A 16670-nucleotide genomic window follows, 5' to 3' on the forward strand; every position below is an offset into this window, starting at 1 on the left:
TTTTTGTTTTTAACTTTTAAGTTTTATTTATTTATTTTGACAGAGAGAGAGAGAGAGAGAGTGCGGAAGGGGCAGAGAGAGGGAGAGAGAAAGAATCCCAAGCAGGCTCCATACTGTCAGTGGAGTACCCGATGTGGGGCTCGAACTCATGAACCACAAGATCATGACCTGAGCCAAAATTAAGAGTTGGACACTTAAGCAACTGAGCCATCCAGGAGTCCCTGATCTGAGTACATTTTGAGATGATGGTCGCTCTAGCTCTGAGAAGACTTGGGAATGTCCTCTCTTCTCAGTCCTGCCCAGCATCCCACTTTGCTCTTGGCCTGCTCCCCTTCACTCATTCTCATTCTCTCTACCCTCCAGCTCCTCCCTCCATCCTGAAGGTGCTGTCTTCAGTCTCTTCTCAAGCTGTGGTCCCATCTGTCCTCATGTCGGAGGCCAGACCCATCCCTGCCATCTTCCGGTCTTCCCCGTCCCCTGTCCTCTCCTCCTTTCACACCTCAGTCACTGAAGGCTGGCTTCTGCCACTCCAAGGGAAGGGCTCCTGTAAACACACCAAAGGCCTCCCCATAGCAGATCCAGGGGCTTTGCCTCCTGTCCCCTCTGGGGCCACCCTCACACATGGACCTTTGAGATTACTCTTCCCCTGTCTCCTCTATGGGTTCTTGCTTTCTGGGTGTCCCCTGGAACATCAATGTGCCTCATGCTCTGTCTTCAACTCACTCTCCTTTCATCACACGTGTACTAGTTCGGTGTATCACCTCTGGCTAAAGTGCATGATGTCCATGACTTTACCTCTAGGCTGAAAGGTCCTTAGCTGGACATGTGTAGTTTCCTTACCCTGCCTGGGGCCAAAGTGATCCTAGTCTTCCCCCAAACCTGCTCTTGCTCCAATGTCCTTGTGATGTGGGTAGCCTCATTGTTCTGCACCATCTCTTGGGCTCACTCTTCCTCCCACATCATTCATGTGCAGTGGAGAACTTGTGTCCTTCCCGGGTTTCCAGCCAGCGCCAACCTGTCTGCACTCCCTGCCCATCTGAGGCTATAGCTTCACTGCTGCCCTTATACTTGGCCTCCTCCCATCCTGTAGTCCAGAGTCTGCAACCCACCTTGGCATCTGCCATCCCTAGCTGAAGGCTGCCCTCCTGGCCACATCCACCTGCACCTCCAGAGGTAGTGTCTGCTTTCGTCTTACCTTCAGGGTCAGAAACTCCTGGTGGCCTCTGGACCATTCATTCCTCTGGATCTCATCTTCGTGCCTCTGCTGACATTCCTCATTCTGGAATGCTTTTCCCACTCCCCCCAAATTCTAATTTGTTGTGTAGCTACGGGGTCACCTCCTCCAGAAAGTCTTCCCAGAAGTCCACTCCTATTGGGAACCTCTGGTCCTGGAGTCTGGTCCTACTCTCCTGACCCTTGTCTAGACTCTTGGGCAGCTGTGTGGGCTCAGCCAGGACAGTGCCTCTCTTCCTCTTCTACATTCCCCTACACCTTTCTTTTTAACCAGGAGCCATCCCTAGCCACATCCTTCCACCACAGCTCCACCACCCTCCATAACACCTCTCATCAAAAACGGTGTGGAACACCCCAACTTTATCTATCAGGAGGCTCTGCTGGCTGGAACCTCTGGACAGGGCAATTACAAACGAGCCTCGGAGGACAAGATCCTCTTGCAGGTGAGGTGTGGAAAAATGAACGCCAAGAGCCTCCTGGCAGACTGCTGGGGTCTTTGGGATGGGAATTGGACTTACTCCAGAATCTTAGTAAACAGGAAAATACCTGTTCACTCTGACCGTGTTCATCTTTTCTCTCCAAGATCCAGCAGAGGGCAGGCGATCAACAGGGGGCCTAAAGGGACCAGGAGGGAAGGAAGCAATGAGTGAGAGATGGAATGAATGAGAATGAGTGAGAGAGATAATGAGGAGAAAAGGAATAAAGGAGGGAAGGGATCGAAGGAATGAGTGAGTGAGGGATGAATAAGTGAGAGCGAAGGAGAGATGAAACGAGAGAAGAAAGGAGGAAATAGATTTACGGGCGCGACCCTCCCCAAAAGGCATTGCTCTATTTATTCACTTATTCATTTATTCAGCCCCACTAGGTGTCAAGAGTTAAGTTAAGCCAGATGCAGAGACGCACGTTCACCCGGGCGGCTGTAGCCCTTCTCCACTGAGCCAAGACCGGAGCCGCAACCGCACAAGAGCCGCTTGGGGCGGCGCCTCTCCTCCTGCCCCGGCCGGGCGCCCTTCCCCCAGCCCCCTAGTGAGGCGCCCCCTGGTCTCCGTGCGCACCCTGTCGGCGCATGCGCAGCGCGGCCATGTGACTCGCTGAGGCCCCGCCCTGCGGCCGCCCGCCCGCCCCGCCCCCGCCTCCCGCGAGTGCGGCCTCGGCTTGCGGCGGCACCAGGTGAACTGCGAAGCGCGGGTAGGGCGGGCCAGGCGGCAGAGAGCGCGGGTGGTAGGCGGCGGGCGGCCGCTGGGCCTGGGGGAGCAGCTCGGGGGGCGCGGGGACACAGGGGCAGGCGCGGGTCGGAGGCGCGGGAGTGGCGGCCTGAGGCTAGCCCTCGGCCTGACGTGGCGGGGGCGCGGCGGGCGGGACCCCCGGGCGCCGCCCGGGGTGGAGAGCTGGCGCTCGCAGAAGTACCAGGCCTCCGCTTGTAGGCGGGACCCGCCGGCCTTCTAGCTCTCGGGAAGGCCTGTCACCTGCGGCGGGCCTTCCTAGCCGCGACCCTCCGCGCTGCGCGCGGGCGGGTTCTGCAACAGGCGGGCGGGGCGGGGCTGGGCTGCTGCCACCTGGTGTGACCTTGGACCTCGGCCTGCCTGCCTCAGTTTCCTCAGCGGCACACCCAGGCCCAGGGTCGGGGGCCCGCGGGTTGCAGCTGAGGGAGTCCAACCTCGCTGGCTGGCGAGGTTTCCCAAGAAAAGCCGGAGATCGCTCTGTCATTGCAAAATCTCGGGCCCCGAAGCGTTGGCTGCGGGTTCTAATTATTTCCAAGCCTGGGTGGGCTGGAGTCTCGGAGTTGCCATCGCCTGATGCCCAGGGTCCCTTTCGCGCTAGGCGTCCGTGGGGCCGGGCCTGGGCCGTAGGTTTGGCGCGCCAAGATGCCCCAACTCAGCTTTCTGGAAGACTGGTGCCAGAGAGCACCTCAGTTGGCACCTCTGTGATAGCTCCACACTCTGGAAATTGGTACCCACTCCCTCGTCTCCTCTTCCCGACTGTCGTTTTCCCTGTATTGCAGACCTTGCTTCATGCTGCTAAGGATTGGGGTTCATTGAGTGCAGACGCTGTTTTGGGGCTCTACAGAGACCTGAGGGGTGCCTGCGCAGTGAATGGTGTTGAGTTGGGGCACCTGGGTGGCCCAGTCGGTTGAGTATCCGACTTGGGCTTAGGTCATGATCTCACAGTTCTGTGAGTTCGAGCCCAGCGTCGGGCTCTGTGCTGACAGCTTGGAGCCTGGACCCTGTTTCCTTCCAATTCTGTCTCCTACTCTCCCTGCCCCTTTCCTGCTCGTGTGTGCGGGCGCATGGACTTGGGCTTAGGTCATGATCTCACAGTTCTGTGAGTTCGAGCCCAGCGTCGGGCTCTGTGCTGACAGCTTGGAGCCTGGACCCTGTTTCCTTCCAATTCTGTCTCCTACTCTCCCTGCCCCTTTCCTGCTCGTGTGTGCGGGCGCATGCTGGTGGGCCCGCGCGCGCTGTCTCTCAAAAATAAATAAGCGTTAAAAAAAATTTTTTTTTGACTGGTATTGAGTTGAAAATTCTTTGAAAATGCTTTTGACTCTCATCCATGAGTTCATAAAAAAGCATTTTACATCTTTCAATTTGGGACATAAAGCTTCCTTCCTACTCACCTCAAAAACTTTGAACAACACAAAATGGAGGAGCCTTGCTTGTGATGAGTAGAATCAGAAATGCTATGGAGCCAGAGGGAACTTAATCTAGGGAAGAGCTTCATGATAGAATAACTTCTGTAAAATGAATCGAGAAAGAAGGTGACACCAAGTGAGCGCCCAAGAACATTTCAAATAAAGAATGACATGGGAAAGGAATCCCAAAAGAAGTGTTGCATTTGACCTAACTTTTTATTTTTTGAAGCTTTGTCAATTACTGAAGTATAATTACATTGTGGAATGCTGTTTTTCTTTGTCTTTTTTTAATGTTTTGTTTTGAGAGAGTGAGAGCGCCTGTGGGCTTACACAAGTAGGGGAGGGGCAGAGAGGGGAAGAGAGGACAGCAGAGAGCCTGACTGGGGGCTCAAACACACAAACTGCTAGATCATCTGAGCCAAAGTTGGGTGCTTAACCTACAGAGCCACCCCAGGCACCCCTGATATGCTGTTTTCATCTAAGTCAACAAAGAGTGAAAAGAAATGCTATTGGTGGGCAAGACAGTGGTTGGAATCAGGTTCCCATACTTTGCCGGTGGGAGAATAAGTTAGTACAACCTCTATAGAGGGCAGTTTGGCCATATGCCTTACAATGAGAAATATACATTAAAATTAATATCCAACAGTTCTGTATCTAGAACATTTTCCTCAGATCACTGCTACATGTGTGGCACATACATCTAAAGGATTTTCAGTATGTAACTGCAAAAGCAGACAATTGGAGGAAACCCAGATGTCTCTCTGAAAAGAACTGGTTAAATATGCTTTATCCATACAATAGACTGTGGGAGGGATATTAAGTTTTCATATGCAAAAGTTAATAAAGGGTGAAATGGTGTAGATTTACAGATTTGCCTTCGAATCTAGATGCCCCCTGAAGAGAAGGTAGAATAGTAGTTTTCTTCCGGGAGAGGATCTGGTTGGGGCATAAGTTGGAGGGAGACTTAAGTTTCACAATATGCCTTTCTGTGCCTTTTGAATTTGAATCATGTGAACATATTAAAAATAAGTTTGAGAATGTAATTTTTATTTTTATTATTATTTTTTTTTACCATTTGTTTATTATTGAGAGACAGAGACAGACCGTAAGCAGCGGAGGGGCAGAGAGAGGGAGACACAGAATCCAAAGCAGGCTCCAGGCTCAGAGCTGTCAGCACAGAGCCCGATGCGGGGCTCGAACTCACAAACCGTGAGATCATGACCTGAGCCGAAGTCGGACACCCAACCAACTGAGCCACCCAGGCGCCCCAGAGAATGTAATTTTTAAATATTTCATACTGACAGAAAAGTTACTCACCGCCTCTCCCTATCAGATCCTGATGTTTTGTCTTACTTGTTTTTTGTTTGTTTTAAAGAAAGAAAACATTCCCTTTTTCCGTGCTGGAGATAATCCTGATCCTGAATTCCTTTAACGTGTCTATACTATCTTATACCATAACACCTATCTATAAGTAAAATTGAACAGCATTTTGTTGGGTGTTTTCAAACTTTCTGTACTATATTCTGTGGTGTGCTTGTTCCTCTGTGCAGCTTTGAGATTTCTCCATGGTCATGACTATAGCATGAGTTCTAGTTTGCTCATTTTAACTGATATCTAGTGTTCTGTCAGCTCACTGTGTGCAGCATCCGTTCCTCTGAGGATCGACATTTTGGTCGTGGCCAATGCTTGCTTTATGAACAAGGCTGTGAATGTGTTGTGCTCCAAGCTTTGCTCCTTCAGAGCAGGAAGTCGGTTCATTTTTCTTCACACTGCACTCAGCACCTAGCTTAGTTCCTTAATTGTGCTTGGTGAATGTGCTTGGCTTACCCAAGGAGGCAGTCTTCTCATTGTACTGTATTCTGGACTTGTAGTAAGTGTAGCTACCATTGATCCCTTCCCAAAGGGGCAGAAGTGCTGATGTGCTCACAGAGTGTGGGGACTCACTGGGGACTGATGTCTGTTGGAGTAGTCAGTCGCCATTGCCACCACTAGAGACGGAGGCCCTCTTGACTCCCTAATGGTCATGGTAGTGAGGAGGAAGCTGAGGCTTGGAGATGAGCTAAGTGCCCAGAGTCCTGTGATTAGCAGGACTGTGATTAGACAGCCATGGGGTTCTGCAATGTGGGTGAGGTAAAGCCTTAGCTGGTGAGTAGCTAGAACAGCTGCATTGATGGAGCATGCCTGTCATGTTCTTGATACGGTGACAGAGGGAGAAGTGATTGAGCTAGACCTTGACCAATATGGGGTTATAAAGAAACAGGCCTAGGTGGGAGTCTGAAGGTGTTCAGAGGATGACTCATGTCCCTTTTGGTCTTAGGGCTAGTGACAGTATAGGGGAAGGAACATTTTGAGCCAGATAGCGGGGAGATCTAAGCAGAAGGCAGTAGGGAGCTAGTGCTTGAGAAGCCAGGTGGTATACTCATTGGGCATTTGGGGACTCCCTGCAGCCTGAGCAGGGGAACTCAGGAGGATGGGACAGGAGGAAGCAAACCAGTTGGAGTATCACTACTGTGGTCTCTGACCCAGAGTGGTGGCCATGGAGGACTAAGTGGATGGGCGTCTGAGATGGGAGAGAATGAATCAGAACTAGAGGGTCTGATAGGACACAAGGTATAAAAAGGAAAAGAGATCAGAGAACATTGAAACCATGAGGTTTCTGACATGGAAATGGTGGCTGTGTGAATAAGAAAACTAGACCAATGGAGAGGGCTGCTGGCTGGATTAGGCATTGAGCTGGAGGTGCATTTGCTAAAAGGCAAAAGATTTATATGATCTGAAGAGAAACTGGAGTATTGCATTTGGGAATATAGGGGAGATTCTTGGGAAAGAGGGGGAGGGCTGGGACAGAGTGTGTTGGCTGAAGGGAAGAGATCAGAAAAGAGGGCATTGCCACGCAGCAGCATATCAGGTCAGAAGTGGTTAGTGGGTGATATCCCTTGGCCTCAGCTGTCTGTATATGAGCCAGTCTGGGGTGGGAAGGAAGAAGTGGATGGGTGAAGGTCCCAAATCCAGGAGGTACACTGAGGGGGCCAGCACAGAGGGAAATTGAATATGTTGGATGGGAAACAACAATGAGTCCAAAGCAATCAGGTGGAGTGGGGAAAAGGGGGAGGGGAAGGGGGAGGCAGTAGCAAGGGGTGCTCTTGAGCTCTAGTAGTGAGGAGGGAGGCCTCTTCTTTTTGGCAAGTTTTATAGTAGAATCTATTTTTCTTTTTTATTCTGTCTCTCTCTTTTTAATTTTAAGTAGACTCCATGCCCAATGTGGAGCTTGAACTGAAAACCGTGAGATTAAAAGTTGCATGCTCTGCCCACTGAGTCAGCCAGGCACCCCTATAATTTTTTCTCCTAAAGATACAGTCCAAGGGAATTGGAGAAGAAACTAATTTGGGGGAGGGGATAGTGGAATGGTGGTAGGTGGGGGAGGCAGATGTTCACAGGCAGTGAGGCAGGTGCCCCTTGGGCTATTGCCTGCTGGCTGGGTGTGACAGTGTTGTGGCCTGGAGAGTGTGTAGCTCAGTCCCACAGTGCAGTGCAGGACTGGGTAATCCCCTAACTCAGAGTGAGTGACCCAAGTGTGTTTGAAGTAGGTTTGTTTTACTGACTGGGTTTCTGAGGCTCCAACTCATATTGTGTGCATGTTTTGAACATGCTGACTCAATTATTACAAAGTAACCTTGAATTAAAAACATGATGCAGATATCTTGAATGCAGAGGTCTAGTTGAAGTTACTGTGCTTGACTCAGAATCTTGGTAAAAGAAGACAAGTCCTGGACCCTTCTCTGGGTCTCCTGGTCACCACTCAGGTCTCTTGTCATTTTTATGCATCCATTCTAATGATGGAACCCAATTTTGTTCTTTCCCTTTCTCTCTCTTTTTTAAGTAAACTCTGTACCCAATGTGGGGCTTGAACTCACAACCCCGAGATTAAAGAGTTGCATGCTCTACTGACTGAGCCAGCCAGGCGCCCCAGTTTTGTTCTTTTATTTACCTATTCAATTGTTTAATTTTATTTTAAATGTTTATTTATTTATTTATTTATTTATTTATTTTTAAACGTTTATTTATTTTTGGGACAGAGAGAGACAGAGCATGAACGGGGGAGGGGGCAGAGAGAGAGGGAGACACAGAATCGGAAACAGGCTCCAGGCTCTGAGCCATCAGCCCAGAGCCTGACGCGGGGCTCGAACTCACGGACCGCGAGATCGTGACCTGGCTGAAGTCGGACGCTTAACCGACTGCGCCACCCAGGCGCCCCTAAATGTTTATTTATTTTTGAGAGAGAGAGAGGGTGCACACCTGCAGGAGGGGCAGAGAGACCAGGAGATGGAGGATCTTAAACGGGCTCTGCAGCAGAGAGCCTGAAGCAAGGCCCAGACTCACGAACCTTGAGATCATGATCTGAACTGAAGTCAGATGCTTAGCTGACTGTGATACTCAGGCTCTTTTTTTTTTTTTTTTTTTTAATGTTTATTATTTTTGAAAGAGAGAGAGCATACCCACAGGAGGGGCAGACAGAGAGGGAGACAGAGGATCCAGGCAGGCTCCTCACTGTGAGTACAGAGCCTGATGTGGAGCTCCAACTTACGAACTTTGAAATCAAGACCTGAGCTAAAGTTGAACGCTTAACCAACTGAGCCACCAGGCACCCAGGGTTTGTTCTTTCTTAATGGCAGAGAGGAAGAGCTCTTGAGAACCTGTTCTGTGCTGATGCTTTATATTCATTGTTTACCAGTTTTAGACTTTCTGAACAGGAGGGGTGATTTTATTTCCCTTTTTTCATTTGAGGATCCTGAACTCAGGTTGGTCATGCAGTGAATCTGTGGTAGGGCCAGGGCCCCAACCAAGGTCAGTCTGTTTCCAGAACCTTTTGTTTCCCAGAGATGCTAAAGGAGATAAAATTTAATGAAGAATCTTAGAGATGAAGGGACATACAGGTCATCAGGAAGGAGGCTCCAGGTTCAGATGAGCAGTGGGAGGGAAGAGGAAATCCAGGGGTTTAAGACCACAGGGGCAGGGCACCTGTGTGGCTCATTCAGTTAAATGGCCGACTTGGGCTCAGGTCACAATCTCAACTGTCGGTGAGTTCTAGCCCAGCTTGAGTCGGGCTCTGTGCTGACAGCTCAGAGCCCGGAGCCTGCTCCAGATTCTGTGTCTCCCTCTGTATCTGCCCCTCCCCCACTTGCACTCTCTCTATCTCTCAAAACTGAATAAATGTTTAAAAAGAAAAAAAAACAAACCACAGGGGAAGCACAGGTGTGCTGGTGGGAGGAACAAAAGTGCCAGGAGCAGCAGGTGCCACTTGGGAGAAGAGCTGGCCAGTCTGCGTATTGTGTGGTGTTACCTCCCTGGCTTATTCTGTGTCCCCTCTGTCTTGCCAGCTGACAGCCGCAGTGGTGAGGTCTGGTGTGGTGGTCAGGATGGCAGAGGAGCAGGAGTTCACTCAGCTGTGCAAGTTGCCTGTGCAGCCCTCACACCCTCATTGTGTCAACAACACTTACCGGAGTGCACAGCACTCCCAGGCTCTGCTCCGGGGGCTCCTGGCTCTCCGGGACAGTGGCATCCTCTTTGATGTGGTCCTGGTGGTGGAGGGGAGACACATCGAGGCCCATCGAATCCTGCTGGCTGCGTCCTGCGATTACTTCAGGTGAGTTACGTCACGTGTTCTGTTCTTACGAGTAAGGTAACAGGTAGTCCTGGCTCCACTAGGTATTGTGTTGGCACCCACAGTGATCTGGTGGGAGGGACCAGCCAGAAGCTGCCAAGTCCCTTGCTTCTCCCCGAGCTTCTCCCACTGCTTGTTGTGATGACTCCCCAACAGTGAGTGGGACAGAGGGGTTTTTGAATCTGTTTTTCTTCCAGCTGTCTTGTTTTTGGGGCACCTTCTCTTTTTTCCTATTTCTCTTTTATTTATTTATTTTTAAGTAATCTCTATACCCAACAAGGGGCTTGAACTCACAACCCCAAGGTCAAGAGTCGCATGCTTTTCTGACTGAACCAGCCAAGCGCCCCCCTTTCTTCCTGTTTTTTTTAAAAAGCCAATGCTAGACTTTGTTGTGTTTTATAAAATGAATTTTCTATATCTTGGTATAAAACACATTTTTGTTCTATTTTACTCTGGTTTCCCCAATATTTCATTTTGAAAAATTTCAGATCTGTGGAAAAGTTGAAAGAATATTACGAACATCTTAATACCAGTTGTTGACATTTTTTCATATTTCCTTTCTCTTCACACACACAGACACACACACATACATGCCTCCCCCTTTTGTTTGGGAGAGTACACTCGTGTGCATGCCAGTAGGGAGGGATGGGTGAGGGGGGAGAGAGGGAGAGAGGGAGAAAGAGAGAGGGAGAGGGAGAGAATCTTAAGCAGGCTCCACACACAGTGCAGAGCCTGACAACAGGGCCCCATCTAATGACCCTGGGATCATGACCTAAGCCAAAATCAAGAGTCAGGTGCTTAACTGACTGAGCCACCCAGGCGCCCCCATACACGCCTTTTTTAAGACATTGTGGCACTTTATACCTTAGTCTTTTAGTGCCCCCCTCCCCCAGTGGTGGTCTTGTAAGGCTGGTTAGAAGCCCATCCGAGCGGGTGCCAAGACCAAGGCTGAGTGGTCAGTCCTGTATATGTAGTGTCCACATAGCCATGTGATGTGAGGAATTGTGCCTTTTGTGCCCCTTCCCTGGCCGTCGACCTTCTGTCCCACACCTTCTCATCTTGAGGGCCTAAGTCTCTGACCTTCTTCCTTCCTCCCTGGATTCTTTGCCCCTTGGGGTTTCTCATGGCTTCCTGCATGACCCCATCCCAGCCATTGGCACATTGGGAAGAATTGGTGCCACTGCCCTCATTGCATGCTTGTGAGAGGAGGCTCAGGAGTGAGCCCCAGCCATGGCTACCTGATTCCCATTCCAGTTCTGATTCTGATTGTTTCGTCTTCAAGTATTGGTTATAGTTCTTGGGTTTTTTTGTTTGTTTTTTAAGTAATCTCTATTCCAATGTGAGGCTTGAACTCATGACCCTGAGATCAAGAGTCACATGCTCCTCCAACTGATCTAGCCGGGCGCCCCAGATTGAGTGAAATATTTTTTCATGGTATAAGTATTGGCCTCCTGTTTTCCCGAAAGTTTATACAGAACATGACCAGTGGTGGCCTAGGGCAGACATGGGCAGGCTCTCTTGCCCCTGTTTTTGCTGTTACTCAGCAGTGCTGCCCTTCTCTGCCTTTCCTGCCCTGCAGTGATATCTTCCAGACCCAGCTGAGGTGCATCTTCCTCTGGGGAGCTTGCTCTTCTTGTCTTGCACCTTTTCCCAGCCCCTGCCTCTCAGGGCTAGCTCCTCCCTGCAGGCGGCTGCTGACCTCTTGGGGCTAAAGAGCTGGATGGCACTTTTCTTAAGAGGCGCTCCCTACAGGAAACCTCCTTTGGTATGCACTCTGTGCAGGGTTTAGGGATTGACTAAACCGTGATCTTGGGTCTTGGTTTTTTGGCTTGTGGTAAGAACTGTCCACTGTACTAATCTTTTGGCTCCTGTAACCCTCTCCTGCTTTGCCCTGTCTACTCCTGGGCTGTGTGTCAGATGGCTCAAGTGTTCTGTATTGTATGTGGCCTCTCTGGGTCATGTATCCCTCCCTGTTTTCATACTGTGAATTGTAAGACAGTCAACTTAACTCAATGTCTGTGATTTTGAAAATTTGAATAAAACTGATGATTTTCTACAAAGTGTGTATTGATAGAACTTCATGCCTGAAACAGAAAGTTCTATTTTCCACGAAAGCATGAAGCCCAGACACATCCTGGGGAGTTATCCCTTTTATGAACAAACTCTAATGCCATTTAAGCTTTTTCATAGCAGATAAAGAGAAAGGAAGTTTCCAAATTATTATTATTTTTTAAAAATTTTTTAACGTTTATTTATTTTTGAGAGAAAGAGAGTGTGAGCAGGGGAGGGGCAGAGAGTGAGGGAGACACAGAACCCAAAGCAGACTCTAGGTTCTGAGCTGTCGGCACAGAGCCTGACACGGGGCTTGAACTCAGAAACTGCGAGATCATGACCTGAGCCGAAGTTGGATGCTCAACCATCTGAGCCACCCAGGCACCCCAGAAGTTTCCAAATTTTTAAAAAAGAGAGTTATATAACACAGGTATCAAAATTGGAGAGATTAGCCAACACACAAGAAAACTTCAGCTTGTTTGTGAATGACAGCATGACGTGTTCAGTGAGACCTCAGTACAGAGTTCCAGAACACCACTGTCCCTAATGTTACTTGCAAAGCAACAGACCATAGCCCAGGGAGGCTTTGTTTCCATGTCAGAGAATCTTTTTTATAATGCAAGTCGTCCTTAATCGCTCAAAGGGGACCTTGTCTGTAGCCCTCCACAGACATCAGCATCCATTCCCACAGCTAAAATACTTTTTGAATATGTGGGAAAAAAGTTGAAAGCACCACTTTACCCCTGCCCTTCCTTCCATATCATCTCCCCACCTCCCCCTCACCCCCCATGGTAACTATTTTCAAAAGTTCCTATTCATCCGTACACTGTTTATTTTTGCAAATACTGGTCCTGAAATTGACAAATTGTTTTGTTTTTTTGTTGTTGTACCACATTGCCAAAATGTCATAAATGTGTTCAGGGGGTCTCTTTAGAGCTATTTTTGTTAGTTGGTAGCTGTCTAGTGGTTGATTTTGTGGGGGATAGGGAAAGGTGTGTTCTCCCACATTGCCATTTTTTCTATGAGGTTTTTTTTTTTTTTTTTTAAATTTTGGTACAAATTTACTGAACCACAAAACCTACCCTAAACTCATAGGAGGCTTATTTTATTTTATTTTATTTTATTTTATTTTATGAAATTTATTGTCAAATTGGTTTCCATACAACACCCAGTGCTCATCCCAACAGGTGCTCTCCTCAATGACCATCACCCCCTTTCCCTTCCCTCCCACCCCCCCATCAACCCTCAGTTTATTCTCAGTTTTTAAGAGTCTCTTATGGTTTGGCTCCCTCCCTAATTTTATTTTATTTTTATCCCACTCAGTATACTTGGAAATATTAAGGAGTTTGGATATGAGATACTGACCTAGGCCCTTCAGGGGTGTGACATCATACATGGCATGGGTGCAGTGTTTTTCCAGTTGAAGCCTTTTGAATTCTGAAACACACTTGGGCCTCTAGGATTTGGACCAGGGATTGGGGGCCTGAACAAGCTCATGTAGGGAATGTTCCTCACTGGACATCAGAGGGAGTTTACTGGACATCTGGTTATGGTATCCTAGCAGTAGAGGCAGCCCTCATTATGATTCTGCAGTGTTCTGTGGTGGTCATGCCCTGCATTTATTTTGTTGGTCCCCTGCTGTGATTTTAAGCATATACGATAAGGTTTACCATCTTAACCATTTTTTTCATGTTTATTTTTGAGAGAGAGAGAGAGTATGCACGTGTGTGTGCAAGCAGGGAGGGGCAGAGAGAGGGAGACTGTCTGAAGCAGGTTCTGAGGTGACAGCAGAGAGCCCAACGCGGGGCTTGAACCCATGAACTGAGAGATCATGACCTGAGCTGAAGTCAGACGCTTAACCAACTGAGCCACCCAGTTTTTAAGAGTACAGCTGAATAGTGTTAAGTGTATTCACACTGTTGTGGAAGGGGTCTCTAGAACTTTATCATCTCGCAAAACTGAAATTCTGCACCCATTAAACAACAGCTTTCCATACCCTCCTCCCAGCCCTACCATTTCACTTTCTGTTTCTAGGAACTTTTTTTTTTTAACATTTATTTTGAGAGCTCATGTGTGCATGTGCATACACATGCAAGCAAGGAGAGGGGCAGAGAGCAAGGGAGAGAGAGAAACCCAAGCAGGCTCCGCACTGAGCGTGGAGCCCCATGAACCTTGAGATCATGACCTGAGCCAAAATCAAGAGTTGATGCTTAACTTACTGAACCACCCAGGCACCCCTCTAGAACTTTTTATAAGTGGAATCATATGTATTTGTCCTTTTGTGACTGGTTTCTTTCACTTAGCATAATCTCAAGTTTCATTCACGTTGTAGCATGTGTCAGAATTTCCTTCCTCTTTAAGGCTGAACAATGTCTCATTTTATGAATATACCATTTTGTTAATCCATTCATTTCTCAATGGATACTTGGGTTGTTTTGCCTCTTGGTTATTGTGAATGATGCTGTTATGAACGTGGATGTACAAATACCTTCTTAACACCTTCCTTTCAGTTCTTTTGGGTATGTACCCAAAAGTGGAATTGCTGGGTCATATGTTAATTCTATGTTTAATTTTTTGAGGAATTGCCATGCTGTTTTCCACGGCAGCTGCCATCAGTTTAACATTCCCTCCAACAATGCAGAAGGGTTCCATTTTCTCTGTATTCTCACCAACACTTATTACTTTGTTTTTGGTTCTTTTGTTTTTGTTTTTGTTTTTGGGTTTTTTTTTTTGGTAGTGGGCCATTCTAATAGGTATGAGGTATGGACATCATTTTAAAAGTTTTTCCCCTTTTAAAGTTTTTATTTTGACATAATTTCAGTGTTACAGAAAAGGGGTAAGACTATGATAAAGAATTAAGCACCCATTTTTGGTTAAAAACAACAAAAGCAGAAGGAGTGCCTGTATATTTTATTTTTCTTTTGGCCTTTTTTTCCCTCCCTAACTCTTGTTTTGAAAGGTATCAATCCTATAGAAAAGCTGCAAGATCAGTGGAGTGAACACACCTGTGACCTTTGCTTAGCTTCATTGGTTAACATTTTGCATATTCACTTCAGAGTAAGTTGCAGCTATGACAGTTTTACTGGAAATACTTTACTGCACTTCTAAGAATAAGGGCCTTCTCTGGTATATCTTTAGTACCATTATAAATCTAAGAACATTTACAATCATTCCATAATTTTATCTGATGTTCATATTTAGATTTCCCTAGTTTTCCCCAAAATGTTTTCCGTCTCCTCCCACCCCTCTCCATTCAGGATCTAGTCAAGGTCCACGCAATGCTTGGATACCCCAAAGAGTGAGTCAGGGTACCACAGAGTGGGAAAGCACCCCCTGAGAGTGTATGCATGGAGTAAAATATCTAGGAATTAGACATAACGTGCGAGTGTCAGGTCTGTGAGCAGGTGACCTATAAGACCTGCAAAGAGGCCCAGAGGCTGGCTTGTGAGATAGAGTCCATTGTGTCCATCACAAAGATGCTAGCTCTCTCTGTATGAGTCTGGATGTGTAATGCATTCCCTATAAAAACATCAAGAGACTTGAGGCACCTGGTGGCTCAGTTGGTTGGGCATCACAGCTCAGGTTATGATCTCAGTTTGTGAGTTCATGCCCGGCCTCAGTTTCTCTGCTATCAGCACAGAGCCTGTTTCAGATCCCCTGTCCCTCTCTCTATCTGCCCCTCCCTCCCCCCCAAAGTAAATAAACATTAAAAATTTTTTATTTTATTTTTTTAATGTTTATTTTTGAGAAAGAGCACGAGTAGGGGAGGGGCAGAGAGGGAGACACAGAATCTGAAGCAGGCTCCAGGCTCTGAGCTATCAGCACAGAGCCCAATGCCGGACTCCAACTCACAAACCATAAGATCTTGACCTGAGCTGAAGACAGACATTCGGCCGACTGAGCCAACCAGGCGCCCCAACATAAAATTTTTTTTTTTTTAAATCAAGAGACTTTATGGGGGCGGGAATTGCACATACTGATTCTAAAGTCCAAATTTTCAAAAGCAAGCAAGGCCAGGAAATTGTTGAGAAGGTAATGAAAGGAGACTGGCTCTACCCTACGTTAGTTAATGCATGTAACAGAGCTGCAGTAATCCAGGCTCCTGGTGCCTGAAGAAATGTTGGAATGTTACTGGGAAAGATGAGAGGTTTGAACACAGACACAAGCCTACCACGAACTTTGTGTGTGGTAGAGATGGCATCCCAAGTGGGGGAAGGTGATGATGGGGTAGTCCTCTTGAAAAACATAAAGTTGGACTGTTTTTAAATTTTTTTTTATGTTTATTTATTTTTGAGAGGGAGACACAGAGTGTGAGCAGGGGAGGGGCAGAGAGAGAGGGAGACACAGAATCGGAAGCAGGCTCCAGGCTCCGAGCTGTTAGCACAGAGCCTGATGTGGGGCTCAAAGTTAGGAGTCCTAAGATCATGACCTGAGCAGAAGTTGGACGCTTAACCGATTGAGCCACCCAGGTGCCCCTGGTTTTTTTTTGTTTTTTGTTTTTAAATGTTTGTTTGTTTGTTTGTTTGTTTCAGAAAGAGAGGGAGCACAAATGGGAGAGGGGCAGTGAGGGAGACACAGAATTGGAAGCAGGCTCCAGGCTCCCAGCTGTCAGCTCAGAGCACAACGCGGGGCCCCAAACCCACAAACTGTGAGATCATAACTTGAGCCAAAGTCAGATGTTTAACTGACTGAGCTACCCAGGTGCCCCCTGGATAAATGTTTTTGATGTTTTTCCCTCATAGGGAAGAGCTGTTTTAAGTTTGGCATAAAACTCACAGGCAAAAAAAAGAAAATGAGAAATTTGCATTCAAAACAGACAGACTTCTCCATGACAAAAGGCATCATAAAATCAAAAGATCTGAGGTAGAAGAAAAAATTTCAACTCGTCCAAAAAAGGGCAGATTTTTCAAATTAACAAGACAGAGTCTAATAGAAAATGGACAAAGAATCTGGACTGTTCAGAAAGAATATAGAAATGACACTTTAAGGAGCACCTGGCTGTCTCAGTCAGAAGAGCACGTGACTCTTGATCTTGAGGTCGTGAGTTCAAGCCCTATATTGGGTGTAGAGCTTATTAAAGAAGAAGAAGAAGAA

The 16670-nt window shown here is 47.5% G+C and overlaps 1 protein-coding gene across 1 annotated transcript in view; it reads left to right on the forward strand.

Annotated features, from left to right (window-relative positions):
- Positions 1 to 2360: 2360 nt before the first annotated feature.
- The window catches only part of KLHL22 (kelch like family member 22), a 40707-nt gene continuing 26397 nt past the window's right edge, over positions 2361 to 16670 (forward strand). The window contains exons 1-2 of the mRNA XM_030336653.1: positions 2361 to 2403; positions 9241 to 9506. Of these exons, the coding sequence (XP_030192513.1) occupies positions 9280 to 9506 (227 nt within the window). The 5' untranslated portion in view covers positions 2361 to 2403; positions 9241 to 9279. The remainder of the gene's footprint in view (positions 2404 to 9240; positions 9507 to 16670) is intronic.

This window comes from Lynx canadensis, chromosome D3, assembly GCF_007474595.2.
Source record: "Lynx canadensis isolate LIC74 chromosome D3, mLynCan4.pri.v2, whole genome shotgun sequence".
Taxonomy (NCBI): domain Eukaryota; kingdom Metazoa; phylum Chordata; class Mammalia; order Carnivora; family Felidae; genus Lynx; species Lynx canadensis.